General features: G+C 38.1%; 8 protein-coding genes, 1 long non-coding RNA gene and 7 other non-coding genes across 24 annotated transcripts; 6 read left to right on the plus strand and 10 right to left on the minus strand.

The window, feature by feature from the left end:
* Positions 1–2,480: 2,480 nt before the first annotated feature.
* On the minus strand, positions 2,481–2,552 carry TRNAP-UGG (transfer RNA proline (anticodon UGG)). The gene has a single exon. It is a non-coding gene; the product is annotated as a tRNA-Pro (tRNA).
* Positions 2,553–4,548: 1,996 nt separating this feature from the next.
* Positions 4,549–6,770, minus strand: LOC108612165 (uncharacterized). The gene is made up of 6 exons (XM_018005077.2): positions 6,556–6,770; positions 6,138–6,491; positions 5,359–5,536; positions 5,102–5,298; positions 4,799–5,049; positions 4,549–4,743 (listed from the first exon to the last, which is right to left on the minus strand). Exons 1-6 carry the CDS (start codon positions 6,755–6,757, stop codon positions 4,549–4,551), a joined length of 1,377 nt encoding a protein of 458 aa, XP_017860566.1. The 5' UTR covers positions 6,758–6,770.
* A 162-nt stretch (positions 6,771–6,932) lies between these two features.
* LOC108610109 (uncharacterized) lies at positions 6,933–8,023 on the minus strand. 3 transcript variants are annotated; one of them, XM_089461847.1, is made up of 4 exons: positions 7,867–8,023; positions 7,642–7,810; positions 7,341–7,584; positions 6,933–7,271 (listed from the first exon to the last, which is right to left on the minus strand). In XM_089461847.1, the coding sequence occupies exons 1-4, from the start codon at positions 7,903–7,905 to the stop codon at positions 6,995–6,997; spliced, it is 729 nt and encodes a 242-aa protein (XP_089317973.1). In that variant the 5' UTR covers positions 7,906–8,023; the 3' UTR covers positions 6,933–6,994. The 3 variants fall into 3 exon arrangements, with proteins under 3 accessions (XP_089317973.1, XP_089317972.1, XP_017857453.1); XM_089461846.1 differs by having other exon boundaries at positions 7,341–7,596; XM_018001964.2 differs by having other exon boundaries at positions 7,341–7,810.
* On the plus strand, positions 7,976–9,197 carry LOC149270249 (uncharacterized). Of its 2 annotated transcripts, none has more exons than XR_016268503.1 (3): positions 7,976–8,150; positions 8,280–8,479; positions 8,533–9,197. It is a non-coding gene; the product is annotated as an uncharacterized LOC149270249 (long non-coding RNA). The 2 variants fall into 2 exon arrangements; XR_016268504.1 differs by having other exon boundaries at positions 8,594–9,197.
* Positions 9,198–9,378: 181 nt separating this feature from the next.
* On the minus strand, positions 9,379–10,055 carry LOC149270250 (attacin-A-like). The gene is made up of 2 exons (XM_089469528.1): positions 9,899–10,055; positions 9,379–9,837 (listed from the first exon to the last, which is right to left on the minus strand). Exons 1-2 carry the CDS (start codon positions 9,970–9,972, stop codon positions 9,453–9,455), a joined length of 459 nt encoding a protein of 152 aa, XP_089325654.1. The 5' UTR covers positions 9,973–10,055; the 3' UTR covers positions 9,379–9,452.
* Positions 10,056–11,310: 1,255 nt separating this feature from the next.
* LOC149270251 (attacin-A-like) lies at positions 11,311–12,051 on the minus strand. The gene is made up of 2 exons (XM_089471385.1): positions 11,837–12,051; positions 11,311–11,775 (listed from the first exon to the last, which is right to left on the minus strand). The coding sequence occupies exons 1-2, from the start codon at positions 11,908–11,910 to the stop codon at positions 11,391–11,393; spliced, it is 459 nt and encodes a 152-aa protein (XP_089327511.1). The 5' UTR covers positions 11,911–12,051; the 3' UTR covers positions 11,311–11,390.
* Positions 12,052–12,647: 596 nt separating this feature from the next.
* On the plus strand, positions 12,648–12,721 carry TRNAT-AGU (transfer RNA threonine (anticodon AGU)). Its single transcript has one exon. It is a non-coding gene; the product is annotated as a tRNA-Thr (tRNA).
* A 193-nt stretch (positions 12,722–12,914) lies between these two features.
* TRNAT-AGU (transfer RNA threonine (anticodon AGU)) lies at positions 12,915–12,988 on the plus strand. Its single transcript has one exon. It is a non-coding gene; the product is annotated as a tRNA-Thr (tRNA).
* A 1,632-nt stretch (positions 12,989–14,620) lies between these two features.
* Positions 14,621–18,919, plus strand: LOC108616816 (uncharacterized). Its single transcript, XM_089461979.1, is given in 6 exon segments — positions 14,621–14,629; positions 16,537–16,658; positions 16,660–16,768; positions 16,770–16,859; positions 16,920–17,915; positions 18,173–18,919. Coding segments are annotated over 5 exon segments (981 nt in total). The 3' UTR covers positions 17,571–17,915; positions 18,173–18,919.
* Positions 18,920–19,109: 190 nt separating this feature from the next.
* On the plus strand, positions 19,110–19,182 carry TRNAA-AGC (transfer RNA alanine (anticodon AGC)). The gene has a single exon. It is a non-coding gene; the product is annotated as a tRNA-Ala (tRNA).
* Positions 19,183–19,327: 145 nt separating this feature from the next.
* On the minus strand, positions 19,328–19,399 carry TRNAP-UGG (transfer RNA proline (anticodon UGG)). The gene has a single exon. It is a non-coding gene; the product is annotated as a tRNA-Pro (tRNA).
* Positions 19,400–19,722: 323 nt separating this feature from the next.
* On the minus strand, positions 19,723–19,795 carry TRNAA-AGC (transfer RNA alanine (anticodon AGC)). The gene has a single exon. It is a non-coding gene; the product is annotated as a tRNA-Ala (tRNA).
* Positions 19,796–19,966: 171 nt separating this feature from the next.
* Positions 19,967–20,560, minus strand: LOC108616728 (uncharacterized). Its single transcript, XM_018012175.2, has 2 exons — positions 20,423–20,560; positions 19,967–20,365 (listed from the first exon to the last, which is right to left on the minus strand). Exons 1-2 carry the CDS (start codon positions 20,441–20,443, stop codon positions 19,967–19,969), a joined length of 420 nt encoding a protein of 139 aa, XP_017867664.1. The 5' UTR covers positions 20,444–20,560.
* Positions 20,561–20,698: 138 nt separating this feature from the next.
* On the plus strand, positions 20,699–21,295 carry LOC108616645 (uncharacterized). Its single transcript, XM_018012054.2, has 2 exons — positions 20,699–20,816; positions 20,900–21,295. The coding sequence occupies exons 1-2, from the start codon at positions 20,802–20,804 to the stop codon at positions 21,293–21,295; spliced, it is 411 nt and encodes a 136-aa protein (XP_017867543.1). The 5' UTR covers positions 20,699–20,801.
* A 252-nt stretch (positions 21,296–21,547) lies between these two features.
* TRNAV-CAC (transfer RNA valine (anticodon CAC)) lies at positions 21,548–21,620 on the minus strand. Its single transcript has one exon. It is a non-coding gene; the product is annotated as a tRNA-Val (tRNA).
* Positions 21,621–21,992: 372 nt separating this feature from the next.
* LOC108616581 (uncharacterized) lies at positions 21,993–23,875 on the minus strand. 6 transcript variants are annotated; one of them, XM_089476453.1, is made up of 3 exons: positions 23,767–23,875; positions 22,948–23,332; positions 21,993–22,557 (listed from the first exon to the last, which is right to left on the minus strand). In XM_089476453.1, exons 2-3 carry the CDS (start codon positions 22,957–22,959, stop codon positions 22,198–22,200), a joined length of 372 nt encoding a protein of 123 aa, XP_089332579.1. In that variant the 5' UTR covers positions 22,960–23,332; positions 23,767–23,875; the 3' UTR covers positions 21,993–22,197. The 6 variants fall into 6 exon arrangements, with proteins under 6 accessions (XP_089332579.1, XP_089332578.1, XP_089332581.1 ...); XM_089476452.1 differs by having other exon boundaries at positions 23,740–23,875; XM_089476455.1 differs by having other exon boundaries at positions 22,948–23,322; positions 23,767–23,869.
* Positions 23,876–24,781: the final 906 nt, after the last annotated feature.

Consider the following 24,781-nt stretch of genomic DNA (forward strand, 5'->3'; position numbering starts at 1 on the left):
ATATGGGACAATAGAATTTTCTCTTATTTTCATAATCAATTTATTTGCATAAACTGTACTTCCTTTTTCTGTTGATCTATTCCTAATACAAACTCACATATTTCATTTGCTTTCACTCGGCGCTTCTCACATTTCGCTTCGGCTCTTTGGTGCGCCCGCATTTTACTCATTACCCCAATGTGTCATGGATAACCGCGTGTGGAGCCCCTGCCTGCGCGGTTGGCATCCGAATCTACCCATTGTCGACGCGGCACACACACAAGCCTCGGGCGTCTTATCGCCTTAAACCACTTTAGTGTCAGCCATGATGACAGCGGTCGGTCCAGCGGACTAACTGTGAACATTGTCGCCTTTTTTTCCAGCCTGCATCCTGTTGTTCTTATTGTTGTTGTTGTCGTTGTAGTTGTTGCTGTTGTATGGGCTGACCATTTAACGGAGTGGCTGTCGCAGTCGTAGCATGTTGTCTGTTAACATGCCCAGTGGTCTTGTCGACATTGCGATAAAAAAAAAGTAAAGAAGAGAACACAAACACAGCCAACAGAGACGAGGAATTTACGTTTTTGGCCATAATGAGGGTGATTTTCGTATTTGTGGTAGATTTGTCCACTTAGCAGCATGACCACAGCCAGAACTTGGTTTTTGATGCTCTTGCAATTTGCCGGCCGTTGGGCGTTAAGGCAAATCATTTGTACATTTCGCACAGTGGATTATCGTAGGCCTGTTAGCTGTTAGCTGGTGCTGGCTCCGGCTCCGGCACCGGCACCGGCACCGGCTCCGGCTGCTCCTCAGATGATAATGCTCATAATTTGTAATGCCTGCATATATATATATATATATATATATATATATATATATATATATCTTTGTATTTTTTGTTGCCTATTTTGCGGGCAGCAGCATCATGATATATGCGCCAGCATGCCTGACAATGATTTTGGCTAATGAGCGAGCCAAGTGTCCATTGTTTCAGCCCGGCCAAATGTTGCGGGCGTTTTACTTTTTTAATTGGCATTTCGATCTGCTGAGGTGGCGTCAACTTTTTTAATAAAACAGCTAAAGCAAAAGCAAGACAGGAATTTCCATTTCGTATGCATGCAAATGAATGCCCAAATTCAGGACAGTTCCACTTCATTCCAATCCAGTTGATTTTCATTACCATGAAGTGGGGTGTTAGCCAAGCCCGCCAAGTTCGCCAAGTCCACCAAATGCTGAATTGTGTACACTATTGTCTACGGATTTTCAATATTATTTGCTGCGGTCGGACGTTCTTTCATTTGTCCGTTTGTCCCGTTCGCCCGGTCCCCAGCCAGAGCCCCAAGCAGCTGAACCTGAACCTGAACCTGAATCTGACGCAGAGCTGTCTTGGGTTCATTGTGCGACGAATGTCGAGGATGTTCATTGTAGCCGATTTCAATTGGGCATTTTATTTTATATTTGAATTTTAAAATTCCTTCCGCTCCGGCGACAGCAGGCAACGCCAGGCAACAGGAAAATGGACAATTTCTGTTTTGTGGCAATTGATTGGCAAATATTGTCCGGCCAAATGGCCAAGGCGAAAGGTTTGCTGATTAATGCCAACTGACAGCAAGTCAGCAAAGTGTTTTTTTTTTTTTTATTTATTTTCATTCTTAACATTAGTCGAATTTAAAAGAATACCAAGCAGATATTTATTTATGGAGATAAATAAGATGGGAAACTCTGCAGAATATTTTTAGGAATTATACTATAAGGAATTATACTATAAAGTGACTCTTTTAAACTCTCAAGTTTCTTAACAAATCTCTGTATGTTTTTTGCTCATTTTTGGAGTAAACTTTCCACTTAGCAGCTACCAAACACACATGACAACTCATCCATGGCTATATGCACAATTTAAGGCGCCTATAAAAAAAGTTGGCCAATTCGTAAGTCGCATGCAAATTACATGCAATAAAACGAGGCACGTCGATGCTGAAGCAAACTTAAGAGGCTGAGGCTGAGGAAGACACACTGCGACGCCCACAAGCCAAAGCGATTATTCTTTATTGTTTAGACGATAGCTAAAACAACAGCAACAACAGTAACAACAACAACAACAACAGCACCAATAACATGAAACAGCCGCTTGTAGCAATTCTCACATCATACGATTGGCATTGAGATTGCGTCTTGGTATTGGAAAATTCCCAAGGCTGTCATATGTAAGCACAACTAGACGGGCGATGGGCATGACACAGAGCCACGCACACATGCCCATGCCTTCAATATGTAAATTTGTCATTGAGCAAACAAAAAAGGAGTGAAATAATCATAAAAATGTCAATGCCGACAACGAGGAGCATGGAACATGGAGAGCGAGCTGTGTTTGCGACAAAATCCTGAATTGAATTTTTATCTATTGTATGGGCAATAAAGTCACATTGTCATAGCGCCTGTGTAGAATTATTATTATTTACTTTTCGAAAAAAGTAACAAATAAGAAAGAAATAAAAGAATGCAACGGGCTCAACCGGGATTTGAACCCGGGACCTCTCGCACCCAAAGCGAGAATCATACCCCTAGACCATTGAGCCGCTTACGATCGGAGCGTAAATTTAACAAAATTTTAATTGTTTTTTGCATTTATTTTTTATTGCAACTCAAGTTGATCTTTGCGTGCATAATTTATTTAAAATAGCGTGCATTGGTTATTTATGGTAACACAACTTCAAGGCACAAATTTGTACAGCTCCAACCGGCTGTGCAGTTATTTGATGATTCGCTTTAGTCTTCGTCTTTTCAGCTGTTTTCTTAATTGAAGCGAGCGCAGCTGTGCACGAACTTATTATTTTTGTTTTCTTCATTTTCTTTTTGTTATTAATAATAGGTTTTAATAAATTTTACCCTTATCATTGGGGCGTTGATTTATTGACTTTTAAACGCTGCAGTTTCTCAACACGCAGCTGACTCATCAAATTTGTTTTGTCTTCTGCCTTTTGGCATGCTTTTAATTTAATTTGAAAAGTTTTGCCTGCCCATTTGGCGCATTAAACCCTTTGACCTGCACGGAAAAAAAATAAAATTTGTGCAGGGCAAAGCAAATTTTAAAAAATAAGTAAAAAGATGTCTCATAAATAATTATGATAACTGTCAGAGTTTTATGCTGCGCTGCAAATTGCCACGCCCTTCATAATCACCCACCCTTGAATTAAAATGGAATTAAAAAGCTTTGCTTTTCAGGCTAGCCAAAGGAATACAAAGAGAATTTACTGAGCGCAGGACCGAAAAGTCTAATTGCTTTACTAATTGCGGTAGCCGACAATATGCTAACTAAATATATGAACTATGTTTTTAAACTATGATATAAAATTTTTTTAAATAATATTTTATAAAATCAATATATTTGAAAATTTTAGAAAATTAAGAGAATAATGCTTTCAAAATATTAGTAGAAAACAAATAAAATATATTAGATATGTGTCTTCCATTTAGAAGAAGTCATAAAGTCTTTTTAGCTCGTTTTAGACAGCTAAAACTTTTTGTGTCGTTATAAATCACATGGCTATAGCCATTGAAGATTTATGAGCTGCTAAATATGCTACAAAGCAATGAAGGAGAATTTCAGCTGGTAGTTCGAGACTTTCCGTGCTGTCGGTGGGAAAGTTTAGCACTTTATCCATATTTAAAATATAATTATTGTATACTTTAGTGTATGTATGTGTAAATGTGCTATGAATATATTTTTGTTGCTATCATTTTTTAAGCTAACAGATAAACAAAGTAAGTTTCTAAATAAAAAGAATGTTATGGTAAATAAAATTTAAAATAACAAAAATGTAAAAAATAAATATATAAAATAAAAATAATATTAAAATTAAAAAACTTATGTTTGACTATAAATAAAAAAATATATATATAAATATAATTTTTTTAAATTATTAAAATTTTTAAAGTCAAGCCAAAAATTATGAAAATTGTTCCAATTAATTCTTGAGCATTTTTTCTAGGATCCCACTTAAAGGCCATTAGCCATTAAGAAACCACAACAAATTTTTACACTTTGCGTGCCAAAGGCAACAAAAGCCCAAGGCGAGTAACAATAACAACAAACAAACTAACCGAACTGACAACCAAAATAACAACAAGAGCAACAGCAACAACAACAATAACAATAAACACTGTAAATAGAGTTTCTTTTATTTATTTTTTCAAGAACTTTTTTACCTTTTGCCCCAAACTCAGTTTCAAGTGTTTCGCTGAGCGCCACTTAGTTTCTCTGTTGTTGTCGTTGTTGCTGTTGTTGTTGTCGGAAAAAAGCCATTAGAAAAAGGCTGCTTGATTCTGAAATGGGTTTGGCCGGGGTTAGCATTGTTTTTGTTCGACTAAGTCAACAAGGTCGAGGGTTAATGAAAGTTGGTCGATCGCTTCTCTGACCCTTTTATGTTCTTACACTTCTTTTTGTATCTAAATATATTTGGCTCGACTAGAAGTTACGCTAGAAAAGTTGAGTTTCTTACAAGTTTTTCTTAAATGTTTCTTTTATAGAAAAATTCACTTTATTCTTATTATCTGATCATAGTTAGTCTTATTTTATAATTTGATCATTGCATTGAACTTTTCACGTTTTTGTTTTTTGGCGGCTTGGTGCTTCTTACGTTCGCAATTCTTTAACAAAATCTCTTGAAACTTTCGTCGCATTTCCAAAGAAAGACCCGTATTGCGTAGATCCATATCTTCCAGCATCTTATTACAGTTGATGATCTTTAGCAAGTGCTTGCCAAAATCCTATCAAATAAGACCGTTTAGTCTAGATAAATTATTCCGCAAGTTCTGCACTCACCTGGCCCAGATCATTGTTTGATAGGTCGATGACTAGCAGCGTTTTCTGCTGGCATATCAACATCATGAACAGCTTGGTTATGCTCTCAGTTATGGAACAGCTGGCCAGATCCAGCTGTTTGATGGGCATCGTCTGCAGCGTATGGAAGATGGCTGCAGCGCCATCACTTTGGATGGGATTCAGTCGCAGCACAAGACGCACAAGGGGCACGTGAACCAATGTTCGACTGAGTGTATAGGCGCCTTCCTCCGCTATGGGGGACTAGCATAAGTAAATTATTTTCATATAAAATAAACTATTTACTTATTCTGTTGTTGGTTAGGTCGAGGACAGTGAGGGTGGCAAAGGATTCCTTGCCACACGTTTCGAGAAAACAACGTATGCCCGCATCGCCCACGGCGCAGTGCAGCATGGATAACTCCTTTAGGTGATGGCAGCCCTTGTCAAGGCTGTGTGCCAAGAAACGTAACTGATACGCCAACAGCTTCGTATTGTGAAGGCTGAAAAGTTTGAACCATGGTAACCAAGATATGTGTGGCCAAGTCATTGGGAGTTCTTACCAAAACTTGCGCAGCTCGTGGCACTGGCTAAGTCCCTTGGCCAACAGTAATATGTCACGGGCCGTTATTTGATTGCAGCCTATTTGGTAATTGATTCCAGCTGTCTTACTGCTGTAGCTCAGCCGCAGTCGCCGTAAGTCCGGCAGATTGCTCAGCAGGTAATCAAGCGGAATGTGATCTGTTTTGGATGGGTTAACTCATTATACTCTGCATGAACTTGTAATTTATTGATGATGTTTGCAATCGACAGCAGGAAATTCTTAAAGTTTCTTTTATATAACTCATTTCAATAACATCAGTCTTATAATATTTCTTTGCCAAATTTTAGTCCTGATTCATCATTCATTAGTCTGCTCACTAGTAGTTCATCATTAGTCTTCAGTCATCAGTCATAGCCTATTGCTCGTTAGTTATAAGTCATAATTCATCTGTCATCAATCAGTGCTCATCGGTCATCTGTCATCAGTCATTAGTCATCCATCATTACTCATTAATCATCCGTCATCGTTCAACAGTCACGAGTGATTAGTCATCACTCATTATTCATCAGTCATCACTCATCACTCATCAGTCATCACTCATCAGTCATCGTTCATCAGCCATCAACCATGAGTCATCAGTCATCGTTCATCAGCCAACAGTCATCATTCATCAGTCATCAGTTATCAATAATTCACAGGATATCAGTTTTTTGTCATCAGTCACCTTTCATTAGTTATTACCCATTATCCATTAGGAAAGGGTATACAAACTCCAGTAATCAACAGGAGCTCACTCACCATTGCTCTCACTGCCGGGTGGGGCGGGCTGTAGCCGATTTATCTCCAATTGATTTATGTACGACGCACAGATGTCCAAGGCGGCTTGCACATTACCATCCTGCTCGTAGTCGCCGGTTTGCATATTTTCAATAAACTCCTGCACATGTCGCTCCATGTAAATGTTAATCCAGCGTCTTTCCCTGCCGCGCGCCTGGAAGGGCGCCATGCGCCAACGCAGCTCGTAGCAGCGTCGCCAGAAGTAGTCGTCCCGTATGTGAGAGCTGAGCAACTGAAGCGGTAGCTGCGTATCCAGCTGGGTGAGTATATAGTTACGGTCCTGCCGTCGCCTCAGCTGACGGTACAACGGCAGTTCTGGAAACAATAGTCACAGGCGACTGTCATCTCGGATTGCGTATTTCGAATGTCGTCCTCTTACCGCTCCAATTGCTTACGATGGCGTCGAGCACAAGATGTCGCAGACTTTTCGCCTGATTTGCTTGGCCTTCTTCGGTCTCGGGCTGGAATTGGTCCAGTGATTTACTGTTGACACTGGGCAACTTGACATCATTGGGATTGAAATAGGCCTTGAAAGTGTCTATAGAGACGGTGCTGGGAAATTCGCAATAGCTAAAATCCATCTAAACAGTTCTGTGCTTTACAAAACCATTTTACATTTGCACTGAGGCATCATAACAGAGCTCTGAGTCGTTATAGAAACGTAAAATTGTTGTCAAAGCAACTTCTTGCTTGTTATCAACAGGGTTGCAAGCTCTATTAAAAAGAGTCGATGGTTCTGAACAGGGCTTAAATCAATTTTTTAGCATAGGATATTATAAATATTTATTTTTCAAATAAATTTATAATAAGTTATAAAATTAATTTATTACAAGTTGATGTAGTGGATATTTGGGAATATAATATTCTAGGCGCTGATGGCGCCTTAACATGCACTCTTGAAAATCTCGAAACTGGGAATAATCCACTGTATGGCATTGCTCAGCATTGCCCTTTTTAAACAGGCTCCTCCGGAGCTCATTCATGATCGGCCGGCTACTGTGCACAGTCGAATAGGGATACATTGAAAGCCAATTTTTTATTTTAGGAATGTTATAGATTGTAGATCTGTCAGCGCATACGTTAGCTAAATTATTACTATTTAAAATAGGCTACTGGATTACTTGTCATTAAGAATTGTGTACCTTGTCATATTCTTGGACTTACTCATCTGGATAGTAATTTTCTTGTGGGTCTTTATCTTTTGTTATTCGTGGAATTGTAACCAATGAGTTGACATTAAAGCGCTTATCCTCCCAAACTTTGCCATATGTGATGCCCCACGGGTTGTACACCCATTTGCTCATGTCATCAAGCTTGAACCGCGGTATTGATACAGTCCATTCCGTTTCTCTTGTTACATCGCTCTCTGTTGTCTGATCCTGATTGGCAGCCAGTGCTTTAATCAAAACTTTATGGCTTTCTGGTTTTAAGGTTGGCTTAGATTCTGTATTATCATTTTTCTCACTTCCAAACTGATCCAAGACCATTTGAGACATCACGCCTTTTGAGACATCAGCAACGCTTTCCTTGGGTTTGTCATCATTTTGTGTTGGGGTCGAAATCTCTAGCGATTCGTGTGTATCATTTTCCAATTTGATCAAGGGTTTGGCGCCGATGTTACTCAAAAGAAGTATCTGTATTATGAATCCAATCAGTCAACGAATTTGATATATGTATAATTACAGCTTACATATACGAAGGCAATACTCAATATATAATTTAGGTCCATAGTACAAATAAGATCTTATATAAAAGAACATAAAAAGTGTAGTTTCTTAAAGTGTTCATAAATTTTTTATTTGGAATGAAACAAACATTTCACAGCTAACTAAATTAAAGTAATAAATAAAATTAATAATTTTTATTATTCCTTGTTTTAAATCTAATAATATAAATATCAGTGATTAACATAAAGAATCATCATGGATACCTAAAAAAAACTTTAATTTGATCTTCAATCAAGTCTAATTATTGGTAATTTGTAATTAAGTTTGACATTATTGATCGAACAGTTTGAGTATTGATATATAAAGAACTCAAGTAAAATTCTTTCATCAGCCGTTCAGAATTTTTAACCTATACTATATAATATACCCTATGCAGAGTATGAAATATACGGATACAGCCGCGGCAATTCTGTTCAGTCAAGCACTGCCATTCACTGTCTGTGTCCGCGTCTGGGCGCATATTTGTAATGTGGCCAAGCGCATCGTTAAGTGCCATAAAAATAATTCAAAATAAATTGCTTTACATAAAAATTGGTTCGAATTCGGGCAGAGGCAAAGTCGCAACAGTTTTATAAGGTAATGTGTAAGGTATAATTTGGTCATAATAATGCGAATCATGAAAATTTAAGACTCACCCATACACACACGCATACACGCTCGCACACTCATACCCATGGACGCATCGCATAGACAAGCTGGGTTATTAATTTTGGCGTCGGATTTTGCTGGGTCGCCGTCGCGAAACATAAATAACGCGCTTTATACGAAACACTTTGCATATTTGCAGGCGCCGCACAACTAAGCCATAAAAATTACAAGAATCTGATGCGGCAGAGTCAAGAAGCCCAGTCATGTCAGCTGCGGATTCTGAGCTAAGTCCCAGGTAGACTCTCGTCGTGAACAACCATAATAAAAGAGACCACGTCAATATTATTGGCAAACTGAGAGTAGCCGAGACAGCAACGACTCCAATGATACCGCAGAATAACAGAGCGCCCTGTAATGACGTGTAATTATGGTCATAATCGCATTGCCACTTGGGACATTATCGGCTTGCCCCAAAACGACTTTGATATGCAAATGCCGAGCCACAAGATAAACATGTTTAACTCGCTGGATGATCCGCAATAGAGCGTGAGTGGCGGTATCTACGATATTATAATGTATAAATAGGTCTTAGACATAATAGTGTATAATAGACAACGATAATTCTTTGAGTTATGTTTTATATATAAACTAAGTTTTAAGCTAATGCGTATTTTAGCCTATCCATAAGTATAACCGAAACTATAGAAACTAGAAGTCGATTTATTTTAAAATCATCCAAAATTTTTCTGTTTCGTTAGTTAAAAGCTTCTTATCCAAACCTCATTGTCGATTTATTTTAAAATCATCCAAAATTTTTCTGTTTCGTTAGTTAAAAGCTTCTTATCCAAACCTCATAGTTGGCTATATATGTACATACGACAAGAATATTTTTATTTTTGTAATACATTTATTATTTCCATATTGAATACATATATTTTTACAACTTTCGACTTTTGGCTTTCTAAAATTTATATTGCATATTTAAACCGTACCCCATATCGGATTTGCCCCTGAAGGGTCCGCTGGTGTGGCGCATTGCGTTTGCTGTGGCAGCCACGTTTAGATTGCCACTGGGCGAAGTGTAGAGATTGGCACTGCCACTGGCATTCACGGCGGTCATATTAAACTTGGGCACATGGTTAACACCCAATGTGGCTGAATGGCCTGTGGCGGTCTTTATATCAATTCCACCGCCAAATTTATCCAGATGGCGATTGTGAGTGTGATGGGCACTGGCATTCATCTCAGCACTCTTATTCTGGAAGATGTTCGCTTGACCCGCTACCGTTGTGGTGCTGCCAGATCCGCGGTTTTGAACATGTTCCACTGATAGACCATGGCCATTGCTGTCAATCGAATGAGCAATATGTGAGTGCTCTTAGTTAGTAAATTGCTTGAGCCACTTACCGGTTCACTGCTGCATTAACGCTAATGCTGTTGTTCGTGACATTAGCTCCGACACTTCCCTTGATTGGTTCCATTGGTGAATAATTAGAAAATTTAGTAATTGTTAATGCTTAAGCGATTCAAGTATCTCTGATGTTCTCCACCACGGATTTCTGCTCTTTTATACTTTTTGAGTTGGAGCTATTTAAAGCACAGACCATAAAGCCGGTGCATTTCCGCTGAAAGTCTTAACAAGCTTTGGCAAATACAAATACCATAAACGCAGTCATATATGATATACGCGATTATAAATTGAGATATGTATACAATGATGTAGTTCCCCATGTATACGGATCGTTTGTTAGTCTTTTAATAAAACATATTGTGGTCGTGGATTCCCCTACTAATAAGTGTATGTATGCGATGTATATGTATGCGATGTGTGAAATTAGTCAGATTTTAAATTTTTAATTAAGAGCTAGAGAGCTGAAATTTAGCATGCATATTCGTGTATACCATACACAGTACAAGTTTATCATATTTTTCCGATTACTCATTCGATATCTTTTTTATAGAGAATATTCTATAAATTGATTTCGGTTTTTTAACCTAACTTCAATACTATTAGACCTAGAGACTTCAGATTTACTGTGTATATACATTTGATGAATACGAAGATTTTGTAATTTACAGATTTTGGATACCACGCCCCCTTCGCCATCAATTTGTAAAAAGACTAGTACTTTGTATTTTAAGTACTAGAGGCTTGTGCTTCGGAACAGACGTATATTTGAACATTATAATCGCGTTCTGAAAGTTTCATGAAGATAGTCCTACTATAAGAGAGAAGCAGTCGGGACTAGAGACTTCATACGCATTTTCTTAAATTTCACATTCAAAAGAATTTTATCTACATATGTACATATATGTTCGTATTGAACAACAACAATAAAAGAGACCACGTCAATGATATTGGCAAAGTGAGAGTAGCCGAAGCAACAGCAGAATAACAGGGCGCCCTGTAATGACGTGTAATTATGGTATAATCGCATTGCCTCTTGGGACATTATCGGCTTGCTCCAAAACGGCTTTGTTATGCTTATGCCGAGCCACAAGATAAACATGTTTTACTCGCTGGGTGATCCACAACAGAGCGTGAGTGGCGGTATTTACGATATTATAATGCATGAGCTGGACTTAGACACAATAGTGTATAATACACAACGATAAATCGTTAAGTTATAATTTGAAACTTTTCACTATACACTATAATCCTATACATAAACTAAGTTATCCATAAGTATAGGCTTGCCGCGAACCTAAAGGAGCTAGAGATCGATTTACTTTAAAATCATCTATAATTTTTCTATTTCGATAAAATCTTTCGTTAGTTAAAATTTCTTATCGAAAGCTTATTGTTAAATGGCTTTATATTATATTTATTATTTTCGTAATACATTTATTATTTCAATATTGAATACATATATTTTTACAACTTTCGACTTTTGGCTTTCTAAAATTTATATTGCATATTTAAACCGTACCCCATATCGGATTTGCCCCTGAAGGGTCCGCTGGTGTGGCGCATTGCGTTTGCTGTGGCAGCCACGTTTAGATTGCCACTGGGCGAAGTGTAGAGATTGGCACTGCCACTGGCATTCACGGCGGTCATATTAAACTTGGGCACATGGTTAACACCCAATGTGGCTGAATGACCTGTGGCGGTCTTTATATCAATTCCACCGCCAAATTTATCCAGATGGCGATTGTGAGTGTGATGGGCACTGGCATTCATCTCAGCACTCTTATTCTGGAAGATGTTCGCTTGACCCGCTACCGTTGTGGTGCTGCCAGATCCGCGGTTTTGAACATGTTCCACTGATAGACCATTACCATTGCTGTCAATCGATTGAGTAATATGTGAGTGCTCTTAGTTAGTAAAATGCTTGAGCCACTTACCGGTTCACTGCTGCATTAACGCTAATGCTGTTGTTCGTGACATTAGCTCCGACACTTCCCTTGATTGGTTCCATTGGTGAATAATTAGAAAATTTAGTAATTGTTAATGCTTAAGCGGTTCAAGTATCTCTGATGCTCTTCACCACGGATTTCTGCTCTTTTATACTTTTTGAGTTGGAGCTATTTAAAGCACAGACCACAGAGTCGGTGGATTCCCGCTGACAGTCTTAGCAAGCTTTGACAAATACAAATACAAAACATGCATCATATATATTATAGACAATAATAAATGGATATGTATACAATGATGTAGTTCCCCATGTGTACGTATCGTTTATTAGTCTTTTAATAAAATATATTGCGGGCATGGATTCCCCTACTAATAAGTGAAATATATACATATATGCAATATGTAAAATTTTCACATTTTCAATTTTGATTATTTTAATCTCGGAGCTTATTATTTAAAGAATTAAATAAAATGTATTTTTTATTAAAAGAAATAAATATGTCATACATTAAACTTCATATTATTTTAAACATGAATATTTATTTACATAAATAAAATTTAGGAACATCTATATATTTTGTTTTCTTAGATAAACTACGCATTTTTTTAAATTTCACATTAAAAAGATTATTATTTACATATATACAAATGTTTATTTTGGTATATTTTCATCACATCTTAAATAAATACAAATTGTGAAATTGAACTGATTATATTTTTATCTTTTGCTTCAATGCTGTGAATACCTTAATTTCCATAGGCTTATACACATGTAGCTGTTTGGACACGATCCAGACACTTGGCGCCGTGGCTTAGTTGGTTAAAGCGCCTGTCTAGTAAACAGGAGATCGTGAGTTCGAATCTCGCCGGGGCCTACAAAAGTGTGAAAACTTTGGTGATGTGTTCTTTTTGTGAAAAATTAATTTTTCATTTAATATAAATTAAAAATATTTAATTCGAATTTATATATTCATAAAAAAATTGTTCTACAATTTGTCAAAGTACTTATTAATCTGTGATTAATTTGGAAGAAAAAAATATTTTGTAGATTTCGCCCACCTTTCAACTGGCGCCGTGGCTTAGTTGGTTAAAGCGCCTGTCTAGTAAACAGGAGATCGTGAGTTCGAATCTCGCCGGGGCCTTTGCGGATTTGTGATTGTTTTTATTTTATAAATTATACAAATTTAATTCGGAAATAAATAAAACCCATTTTTTTGTTAAATGAATTGGAATTATGTCATTTGCCTGGCATGTTGTGTCTATTTCAATCCCTTTTGGTCCGGAACAATATACAACGATTCGCGACGAACTCGTGTTGCTTTTGTGCGTCTGCATTGATGACAGCTGACAGAAAGTTTACGTGCAACAAACAACGGCTTGCGTTCGCCTTTATGACTACGAACATGTAGGTATGTATGTATGTCCTCAACCCCCGACCCAAACCCCATTATGCCACACTTTATCGTGCCAGCAGCTACCACCTGTTGTCCTCGTGGGCGACATTGCACAACGGAAGCCAGCGAAACAGCATGACGGATATGTTCGACAGCATGTTGCATGACTGCCGACTGACCAGCCAGCGGTTGTCTCTGAGTCTGGGAGTGGCTGGAGACCATTTGCTTTGCAAATGTATCGCATGTTGCTTGCGTCCGACGGGCTTTCAATGGATTCTCTGAGGCGGCGCTAGATGCTGCAATTAGCCAGCAGCAACATTATTTGTTTCGATTTATTTGCAGTCGTTGGGCTTATCTTTACTTTTTATGCCCAAACGCACAAGGCTGATAATTTCCGTAGAGTCGGACAATGCTGAAAATAATAAATATGTAAACCACAACTTCTGACAATGGCCAACTAGGTTGGGTGTATGCCTCGTATGTGTAATCATTTTTATGGATTTAATTTCCAGGACATTGGAATCCTTTTGTGTGGTTGCCGGTCTGTCCCTTGTGCGTCGGATACAGCAATGTCCTCTTCTAATTTCCTCATAAGCATTATTATGCGAGTGTTGCCGACGATTGGGTTAATCTGCTGGACAACTGGCTCATTATTTGCGGACAGCAGCGTGTGCAGTAAACTCCAATCAAAGTTGTAATTAAAACTTTGCATTTGCTCTCAATGTATGTATTTAAAATATTGATGTACTAAATGAATTTGTGTGGATGTATATGACTTTATAGCAAGGTCGTAAGATTTAAAGGTGATATAATTAGAAAATTTATAGCTTGATAGATATATTTGCAATAAAAATAGAACATTGAAAATATTTTTAATGTATTTAATAAATAAATATAAATTAGAGATATTTTGAGGTTATATCTGGTATAGCAAGACGAATTTATTTAAGTTTTTTTTTTATTTTAAATATGAAATATGTTATATATATAGACAACTTAAGCATAAGTAATAGATATATATAAGCTCCTTGCGGACATGACAAATCGGGTTAATGACAATTTAGCTATAGTCAGAATGCCAAAATGTAAGAAATATGTTATAATTGACTCTGTCTGCTTATTTATCAATATATAAATGCATATAAAACCCTTTCGGGTAGTGAATGTTAAGCTTCTGCACCCTCAATTTTCAGAAAATATACTAAACTGTTTTTAGACCGTAAACGAGTATTAGATAGTCGGTAAAGCTCGATTTTAGTATTCTTATTTGCCTAATTGTTGTATAGTTCATATTGTTTGGCATACTTGGCTTTGCCTTCATGATATTTTTACTATTAAAATCCCAACTGTTATGCCTTATATCTGTCATTTATCATTGGCATGGCTGCAGTGAGTCTTGTGTATTTGTAATTGCCACGCCTGCGGCTCATGTTGTTCGCATTCGTCGCCTTCAGCCCAACTCATAAGCGAAGGACTAGCTGAAATGCTCGGCGCAAAGTAGCAGAAACTCACACCCAAGCGTTTTTAGCAATTGTCAGCAATTTCGCTCAATAGACGGCAAAAACTATCGGACGGACAGTCAGACGGAAGGCACAGGACTAAACAAACGTCATTTCAGCACACAATGTGGTGTTGCTGTTGCTGTGTATTTTTTGTGATTATCTTGGAGAGCAGAACAGAGCAGAGCAGTTGACCATTGGCTGCTGACTCCCACACATGGTGGGCGTGTGGCTGAGCATTAACATAATTTATGTGGTTCCGCCGGATTTAGCTTTGTCGTAAAAAAGGACACACTCGGCCATTGTCCGTTTGAGTCTTTCGGTGCTTATTCCGATAACAAAGGCAATGCTGGGTGGGATTGCGGTTTTTATTGTTTTTATGGCAGCAAAGTTTATGAAAAGTTTCCCTGCCAACGATTTCGGTTTGTTTGCAATTTCGTTTTAGTTTTCTGTCGAGTTTGCATATTTTTTTAATTAAATGCAAGTAGCCGCAGAAATCTAAGTTGCTGCATGCCAGGGCGCAGGCATAATCTATCAGGCCATTTCTCAACTTTTTTGACTGCCCTTTTCCTGCCCCGTGGGACCGCCTGGCCCATGGCCATAAAAACGTGCGAAATTTTCACGGGCGCGTGAATTTTCACAGCATTTGCTTTTGTGTTTTTGTTTTGCCAGACACTCACAGGGTAAAAGCCCCCCGATGCATACAGCAGCCAACTGATTGTTGTCACCTGTGCAATACCCATTGATTCTGTTGTCGATGGGCATGGTGTTTATGCTGTTGGGTCAATAGAAGACAAGCCTCGAGTCGGCGCTCAAATCATACTCGGTTAACTTAAGTTTGGGCATCAAGGCAAAATGTGGATTCTGATTATTATTTTCCGTTATCTAGTATCTTGCAAATAATTTATAATTTTTTATTGTGTAAAAAAATAATAATAATAATAATAAAATATTAAATATTTAAATTCTAATAAAATCAGATATTAACACATTTTATAACATAATCTAACAAAAAAGAAATATTTTAACATATTAGTTAATTTATCGATAATATAATAATATAGGGTAATTGTTAGACGTTCGATATGAGTTTTTGATTTGCTTAAGCTTTTTTAGTACACCTGACACGCAGCACTCATAACTCAAAATGTTGTTGTTGCTCGCTTTTAGGCGGCCAAGCAGCGCAAGGTGGCAAAACAAAATCAAGACAAAAACAAAAAAAAAAAGTAAGTAAAAAGAACCAGGTTAACTTCTCTATTGTGGAACAGTAAATAATGGCTGGCACGTGCAGGAACCAAATATTTTCAAAAACTTTGTCTAGAAGAGAACGTTTGAAGTATGAAATGCATCAATATTTTAAAATAAAACTAGAACGAAATAAATTCGAGACAATTATGTGTGTAAAGAAGATAAAAGACTAAAACAAAATAGGAATGAAATGTATGAAGTGGCCTCGATATAAAATGGGCTAAGCGGAAAGCCCCAGTAACCGATGCTTCAATTTAAGTTAATTCAATTTCATATAAAGTCTAACTGAGATATGAGTAAATCTTATTAAAATCTTATTAAATCTTAAGCAGCTTGAAAAAGGTAAATTTGCAATCGCGGTTGTACAAGATCATATATTACAGCGATCATATATTCCACCAATAACAGATAAAGGTTTTCCTAACACTCCCCTCCAGCCAACGCTTGGCTGATTCAGGCCACGCCCCGTTGGAAGCTGCCTTGCTTCGCTCTGCGCTGCTTTATTGCCGCCCAAGCAATGTTTATTGACTTTTGAAATACTACGTTTAGGCTGAAACTGTTTCGGCATCTAATTTGCAATTTAGGAGATGCCTAGCTTCGGTTGAGCACGCTTATCAGTTGAGCCCAGGTCTCTTGCATCATACGGTATTTTGTGACGATCTTCAAGTGCTGCACGCTTGGCTGCTGCAATTGTGGCGGATTACCAGAGCAACGGCTGCCCAAAGAGTTAATTACAGGCCTCATTAGGCGGCATCTCATGGGCGATGGAGTCGATGGCTTACACTACATTTCATTGGGGCTCAACTGGCAGCAGTTGGGCACAGTTCAACTCCAGACATCAGCGCGCTTAGTTGCTGAAAATGTCCACACGGGTAGGTGGCAGCTCAGCTTCCTTTATTACAAGTTCTTCTCCTCTAAGGGCTCTTCAACAGATTCTTCTTCTCATTTTTTTCTTGCTGGCTGCCTGTTTGGCGGACATGCAGCGGGATGCGAACGAGGATTATCAGGAGCAGCCAGAGCATATTGATGGGCGCTCGTTCTTCTTCCTGGGCACCTTATTTCGACGCTGGCGCGATCGTTGGTTGGCCTTTCACGGCTCTGCACCGCTCTATGCCGGCGCTGCTTTCCCTCTCAATGGCTACTTCAATTGCCCGTCGTACGGCTGTAATCCTGCAGCCATTGGACCACAGCCAGGTGGCTTCTATCCGACCTACTATGCCTCGCCGATCCCGCTGCAGCCCCAACAGCAGCAGCAGCAGCAGCAGCAGCAACAACAACAGCAACAGGCGCAGGGCAATAGCAATGTCTACATATATCAGACTGATCAGAACATGGCTAGCTCAGTGTCCCATCCGCCGTATGGGCCCGGTTTCTTCGGGCCAGCCCGGCAGCCCACACCACTGACACCACCGCCGCCTCGACCGTTGCCTCTGCCGCCACCAGCACCGCTGCCGCAGCTGCCACCGGCCATGCCTCCGCCTCAAGGGAGTGCTAGCAGCTTTGGATTTGGACCTGGACCTGGCCCTGGAACCGTTCCGCTGCCAGCCTGCGGACCCAACTCGTTGTCCTGTGCTTTCGGCTAAGCAGCCTCGCCTAAGTAAACAACGCAGACAAAGTAAAAGAAAACAATACAATTTTAATTGAAAAGTGTGCAACCAAAAAAGCAAAGCAAAAATTCACAAGAAACAGAATTCTCACATCAAAGTAAACGAAGTTCCGTTACTCTCTATTTTGCAATATTTTGCAATATAAAAGAGGTCTTTCGAAATAATTAAAGCAATAACAATAAAATAATAGTTGGTATTTGTTACTGAATTCTTAATTTAACTCTCAAAGAATTAACTTAAAGTTCACGAAGAACTCAACAAATTGAAGCCAAGAGTTCTCCATGTCACATTTGGTATGACTGAACGGCAATAACCCAAGTGGTAAGTCATTAAAAAGGGTTACATGTAAAAATGTGAACAGAAATGAGTGCAGAGCTGTGGGAAGGGCACACTTACACACATACACAACCTCACCTACTTATGTACGTGTACATAGGACACACAAGCACACAAGCAGCCAAACATACATGGACATTTATCCATTAACGCCGAAAAACTCCAAACCAATCTGCATAAACAAACTCATCAGGAGCAAACGAAATGATGGCATTTGTTTTGATTCCATCATAAACCATAAGATAGCTCCAGACATGGCTGATGCTGATGCTGTTGCTGTTGCTGATGCCGATGCTGAAGCCAATGCCGATGCCAATGCCAATGCCAATGCAGACCCTGGGCTGCTGAATGCTGATGAAGTGGTTGAAGCTGCCCAAGGAGCAGACGTGAACCCAACGCGCTGCTGAATTGTTTGGCAAATAAATGCCTGGAAGCGCATAATGGATGGATGGAAGGATGGATGGTTGGCTCGCCTGGCTCCGGTCAGCTTGTAGCCCAGTCCGGCTCTGTTATTATTTTTATATAACTTGTGAAAATAATAATAGAGCTTGCCGGACCAGGCGGGGCGTGGCCGACCAAACAAATACGTCAGCAAGCGACAGTTGTATAAACACAAGTGTGAAAGTGCAGATAGTAACGGCTGATGGGCAATGAGCAATGGGATCCGAATGGACCACCGCGTCCATATCCATATCCAGCCGAAGTGTCTTCAGCTCTCTCTTGTTTCAGATCCCCATATGAAATTGTCCGCGTGTTTATTTTTGTTTGTGCTATGACAACAATGGCGCACGAAACTGGAACGAGGCAGGTGTTGTTGTTGCTTTCCTTTGGGCAACTTTCACTGACCGGAAACGGAAATTAAATGCATAAGTTTGTTCAAGTTGCCGAGTCAGCGACGTCTACTTCTTATCAAGTTTCAAGCAGTTGACGGAAGATTGGATATCAATGTGATAGATGTATTCATTGCGAATGATAGTTTAAAATTTGAAAACTGGCTAATTAATATTAATATTTTGAAAGATTTGTTTGCCCTTTCTTTTCCCTTAATTGAAGATAAGTAATATTGTTTAAAAAATTTGTTTAAAAAGATTGCATAAAGCGCTTTAGCTTTGCTCAGCACAAATTCAACAAATCGCAAGCTGTCTGAGAAAATGCTCAGCTGTTCCCTATATCCCCAACGGGGATGTAGCTCAGATGGTAGAGCGCTCGCTTAGCATGTGAGAGGTACGGGGATCGATGCCCCGCATCTCCAAATTTCAGTAACTTTTTATTTTTTTCTATTTTATTTTTATACTATTATATTTTTTAAAATTTAATTAATATTAATTTTACTAATGTTTTAATACTTATAATTTGAAAATTTAAAGTTAAAAAGTACTAAAAATAAAAAACGGTGTGGGCTCAACCGGGATTTGAACCCGGGACCTCTCGCACCCAAAGCGAGAATCATACCCCTAGACCATTGAGCCGCATGGCTCGAGTGTGACAGTACTGCGTTTTGTATTCATTTTACGACGCAATTCGTATTTATGCAACAAATATACAAATACACTTATACTTATATATAGCGATTTTTGTTTCGGTATCATTCAGAGTTTAATGTAAATTTATTTAAAATTATAGAAAACTTTGCTTTCAGAAGCATTAATGCTTTCAATATAGAATGAACAGATTTGCTATTTGTGTTGCAGTAAACAAATAAACTATTAAATAAGCTTTATTATACATACATATATGTGTAGGACTAGCTAGCTAAATTTATTAAATACATTAGCAAAAGATTAATTACCATTGGAGATGCGGGGCATCGATCCCCGTACCTCTCACATGCTAAGCGAGCGCTCTACCATCTGAGCTACATCCCCATGCAAGACGTACGTTGCGAATACATTTACAAACAAAGTAAGGTATTTCTGTATTCAATTTTTTAATGGTCAACAAACTTATAGCTATGTACACATTAATAACATGGCAAAATAGTCATTTAAATAATACTTCAGTTGACTTTGTGGGCCCCAATTAGTTGACGTAGTTGACTAGCCATAGTAGTTGCCGTAGCCGGGTCCAAAGCCGCCACCACCAAATTGGGCACCTGGATAGTAGCCGGAGTAGCCACCGAGTCCACCGCCGTATCCATAGCCTGGGTAACCACCGGGATAGCCGCCGCCGTATGATGGCACTAGCGGAGGTGCTGGATAAGCCTGTCCCAAAGGTTGACGTCCACCACCGAGTAGGCCACCCAAAAGATTGCTAAACAAGCCACCACCGCCACCTCCACCTAGCAGGCCATTCAAGCCAATAATACGATTACTGACTCCACCAGCTGGAGCTCCTGATGCAGAAGATACACCAGAGGCCCCTGCGGCACCAGTGGCGCCTGAGTTTGGATATTGGTATTGGGCATAGCAACTGCCGAGGAGTGCTAGCACCAAGAGCTGTTGGAATAGAATTGTGAGAAGTTGTGACTGAATATTGGCAAAAGATTTACTTACGGAACTGCTAATCTTCAACATGTCTGGATATTGTCTCTTACTTGACTGTTTGACTAACTCCAAGATGCTTCAGTTTTTATAAGACCATCACAGAATAAACGCCCACATAGGCCGGAACTGTGGAATTGTGTGACGACCTTAACCCCACGATTTGAACGCTATCAATGCTTTTCACATGATTTGTTAACATTTTCGCAATAGTTGCTTATACTAAATAAGTCGCATTAATATTTATGTCTTGGCTATAAAACAAGTTCTTCTCGTTATAACGTTAGTTTCTGAGTTCTTTGAACTCGTTGATAAGGAAGTACAGGAAATCTTCGAGAATACTATAAAAGTGACCACTCGGATCAACTGCGGGTTAGAAGCTGTCTACATCATGGGACCAAACAGAGTGAGTTCCAAAGTCATTGAAGAAAATTCCCCTAAATGTAATATATGTATATACATATATATGTATAAATATATTTTTTTCAGAGAATTATCTCGATGCTACTGCTGTGCGTGGCACTGGAGTCCAGCCAAGGTCATGGTTTTGGTGGCCACAAATTGGGCGGAGGCTTTGGTGTCGGCTATCCCGTGGCATATCCTGTGGCACAGCCAGTTCCAGTTCCGCAGCCAATTCCAGTGCCTCAGCCCGTGCCCGTTCCAGTCGCAGTGCCACAGCCGGTTCCGGTTCCATATCCAGTTGGCAAGCCATTTAAACACGGTTGGAAAGGCGGATTCGGAAGCGGTGGATTTGGTGGACTAGGTGGATATGGATATGGCGGATATGGCGGATTCGGTGGATATGAAAGCTATTCCTCATATAGTGGTGGATCATACGGCGGCTTTGGAGGTGGTTTTGGAGGCGGCTTCATAAGAAGACGTTAGAACTTTATTGTTATTTATAAATTAGTGCATTTAAGCTTCTTAAAAATATTATTTAATTGTTAATTGGAATGTCCTAAAAGCAAGATACATTACATTCGATAAACCCAGAGCTGTGTCTTGACAATTTTTTGTACTGTTACTTAGGTCTGCAACATATTTACATAAAATAAAAAAATGATTAGACATTCATATATAATTAATCAAATGAAACGAATTAAGTATTTCTTTTCAACTGAATGAAAATCAAAAAGTTGTTCCCGCCCGGGTTCGAACCGGGGACCTTGTGCGTGTGAAGCACACGTGATAACCACTACACTACGGAAACATATATCTCATAACCAACTTTTCGCCAACATGTGCTGTCATAATAGGACGCCACCTATTGTTCATTGCTGTTTATTAAGAAAAAATCTTTAGCATACCAACAAATAGGTATAACTGACAATTTTATTTCATATATTAGCAAAGTTTTTCTTTTATTTTATATATGTATATAACAATTATTATTATTATATATATATATATTTTTTTTTTTTCATTTGAGTATTTATTAAATACGGCTGAATCAATAGGGAAATATAAAAGCTTTTTTAGAGTTTCTATTCTTTCTATAGTTTATTTATTTACTTCAATTTCTTTGCATTTTTCTGGGAAAATATAGTTACTTCTCAAAAGTTTCTTTAAATAAAACAAAAAATGCCAATGTATATAAACGTATAATATTCCCCATATTCGCATTTTTTATACATCCCGAGGGTATGCAACGATAATTTATAAAATGTTTATTTTGGTATGCAAATGAATGTGAACCTAAAACTAAATAACATATATAATTTAATGGAGACAATGTGGTAATCAAGATCATGTATTAACGAACTTAAACTTTTCTGGAAAAGTTGTGATTATTTTCCCCACAGGCCGCCGCCAAAACTACCACCTCCATAGCTTCCACCGCTGCTGTAGTGGCTTTCGTGGTGATATTCCTCGTGATGCTGATAGCCGCTGCTGTGACCACCGCCATAACCGCCACCAAAGCCACCACCGAAGCCTACTCCACCACTAATGCCTCCGCCGATTCCGCCACCGAATCCTCCGCCATGACCCGCCAGTGCATGCTTAAGACCCAATAGCTTTGGTGTCCGAACTTTCAGTCCAACGAAACCGGCATGTGGACCCTTAAATGCGAACAGTTTCACTTTTCCGGCTGTTGCCGCTTGGACCAACAAAACGGAGCAGATGCCGAGCAGGAGGAGTAGCTGGTGCTAAAAGATTTTCAAAGTAATAATATTGTCGTTGAGGTTTTTTTTTTTTTTTTTTTTTTTTTTTAGAATGTATTGTCTAAATTTATATTTATATAATATTTCTAAAATTGGTGTATTGTTTTTTTTTTTTTTTTTTTTCATAAATAAACTTTACAAATGTAGTTTTATCTCTATTTAATGAATTATTTATGTATATTTTTTAATTTTATACACATAATTTAAATAATTTTAAAAATTCCTTCCACAAGTAAAAGTTGTACATTTTATGCCCATGTTATATTTTTATGCGGCATATAAATTTTGTTTCACACTGTGATTGTTTATAAAACTTTGTTTCTTTTTGGTTTATGCTATTGAAATTTTATAGTTTTACACCGTTTTTGTACTCACAATGATTTGCATTTTACACTAAGTTATACACAATTTTTAATTGATTCAATTTGTTTGCTAGGCTTCAAGATTTGGTTTTATGGCCTCGTTAATATTCACTTATTGTCTTCTAAGCCTTCAAGTTCGAATTTCGCTTCGTTGATTGATGTTAGCTGCATGGACCACGATATGTGTGCAATTGAAGCTGCTGCGTGGTGAGCGAAGAGTTTTTATGCCACTGACGCGTTTTCGAGGCGTTTATTGTCGCCCTTATGCAATCGCCGCTCGATGAGATCTCGTTTGTGTTCATTGTTGCTGTTGTTGTTGTTGTTATTGCTGTGAACTTCAGCTTTTATTTAATTTGTTGGCATCTTTGCTGTATTCACAAAATTGACCCTGAAAATTTCTGGTTTTCAAAGTAAATAAGAGCAAAAATACAACAAATAAAATATATAAATGGAACACACAGTTTACATATAAAATATTTATGTATGTATATACGTGTATGAAGAGTGTAAAAAAAAAGCTGCGGAAAACAAGCCAATATGTAGGCAAGTGTTAATACCGGTTGAAAAATTTTGAATGACAACAGCATATAGGCTCTCTGAGGGTAATTCCAGCTGAAAGAGGCGTTCTTGGTCTTAATTTATATACCCTCTCAACCGGCTACTGTGCGGCTACTATAATTAATAAATGAACAGCCAATGGAACGCGCTTAGAATAATTATCAAGGCTCACAGCTTTCCACTATATCAGCTAACATAGATATGAAACTCTATTGGACTAATCAAGTGAATCATCAAATGGTCGTACATATTTGGGTATTTTCGTTTTATTGACCTTCAAAATGCAAGCTCCAACAAAGAGAAATCAAATAAAATGAAAACGGAAATTTCCAGCAGTTAAAAACTTTTAAACAATTCGTATGCATAACTATCTGATTTATTTGCCAAAGCCATATGGATAGCCAAATCTATTTCCATAAGCATAGTTGTTGTAGCCATTGTATTGATACTGATTGAACTGCTGCCGATAGCCTCCGTTGTAATTGCCATAGCCGTAGCCATAGCCGTTGCCTGGCCATCCGTAGCCAAGTCCTCCATAGCCCTGGAAACTGCTGCTGGATGCGGCACTGGCACTTGATGAGGCATAGTTTCCATATCCTGCAAAAGGTGCAAAGCCATAGCCAGTGGATCCAAGGCCCGACCACTGTGGTGCGCTCCAAGCGCAGCCACCCAGGCACCACAAGACACACACATATAAAGCGATCTGAAAAATGTTCAGTTCAACTAACTAACTTAAAAGAATTTGCTTCACCCACCTTCATTGTTGACGTTTGATAGAAGACTTGTTAGCAAATGCCATTAGCATTTTCCTTTTATTATGTCAAACTAAAACGGAAGTCAGCTACCACTAATTATCTATGAATGGAAAATATACTAGGCATATAATTAAACAAACTAAAATAATAATGAGTTCAAATAAAGGTTAAGGTGATTAAAAAAGATGTACATATATTGTACAATTGAAAAATACAAATATACTCAAATTATCAACAGTTCTTAAGCTAAGCAAATTTATTTACATTTTTGCATTATTATATTTCATAAATGATATATATATATATTTATTTTTTTACTTATTAATACATATATAATATATATTATTTTAATTATTAATTTTGTATTAATTAACATTTAGTTATTATTAATATATTTTAAAATTATAACAACAAATTTTATTCATTTTTCAGACATACATGCAATTTTTAATTTAATTTATTTTATTTACTTATTTATTTATTTTTTTATTTTTAAAAAGAATATTGTGGGACTTCACTTTCATTGGAAGTAAA

Source organism: Drosophila arizonae, chromosome 2 (assembly GCF_054131065.1).
Source record: "Drosophila arizonae isolate 15081-1271.41 chromosome 2, UAZ_ARI_1.0, whole genome shotgun sequence".
In the NCBI taxonomy this organism is placed as follows: Eukaryota; Metazoa; Arthropoda; class Insecta; order Diptera; family Drosophilidae; genus Drosophila; species Drosophila arizonae.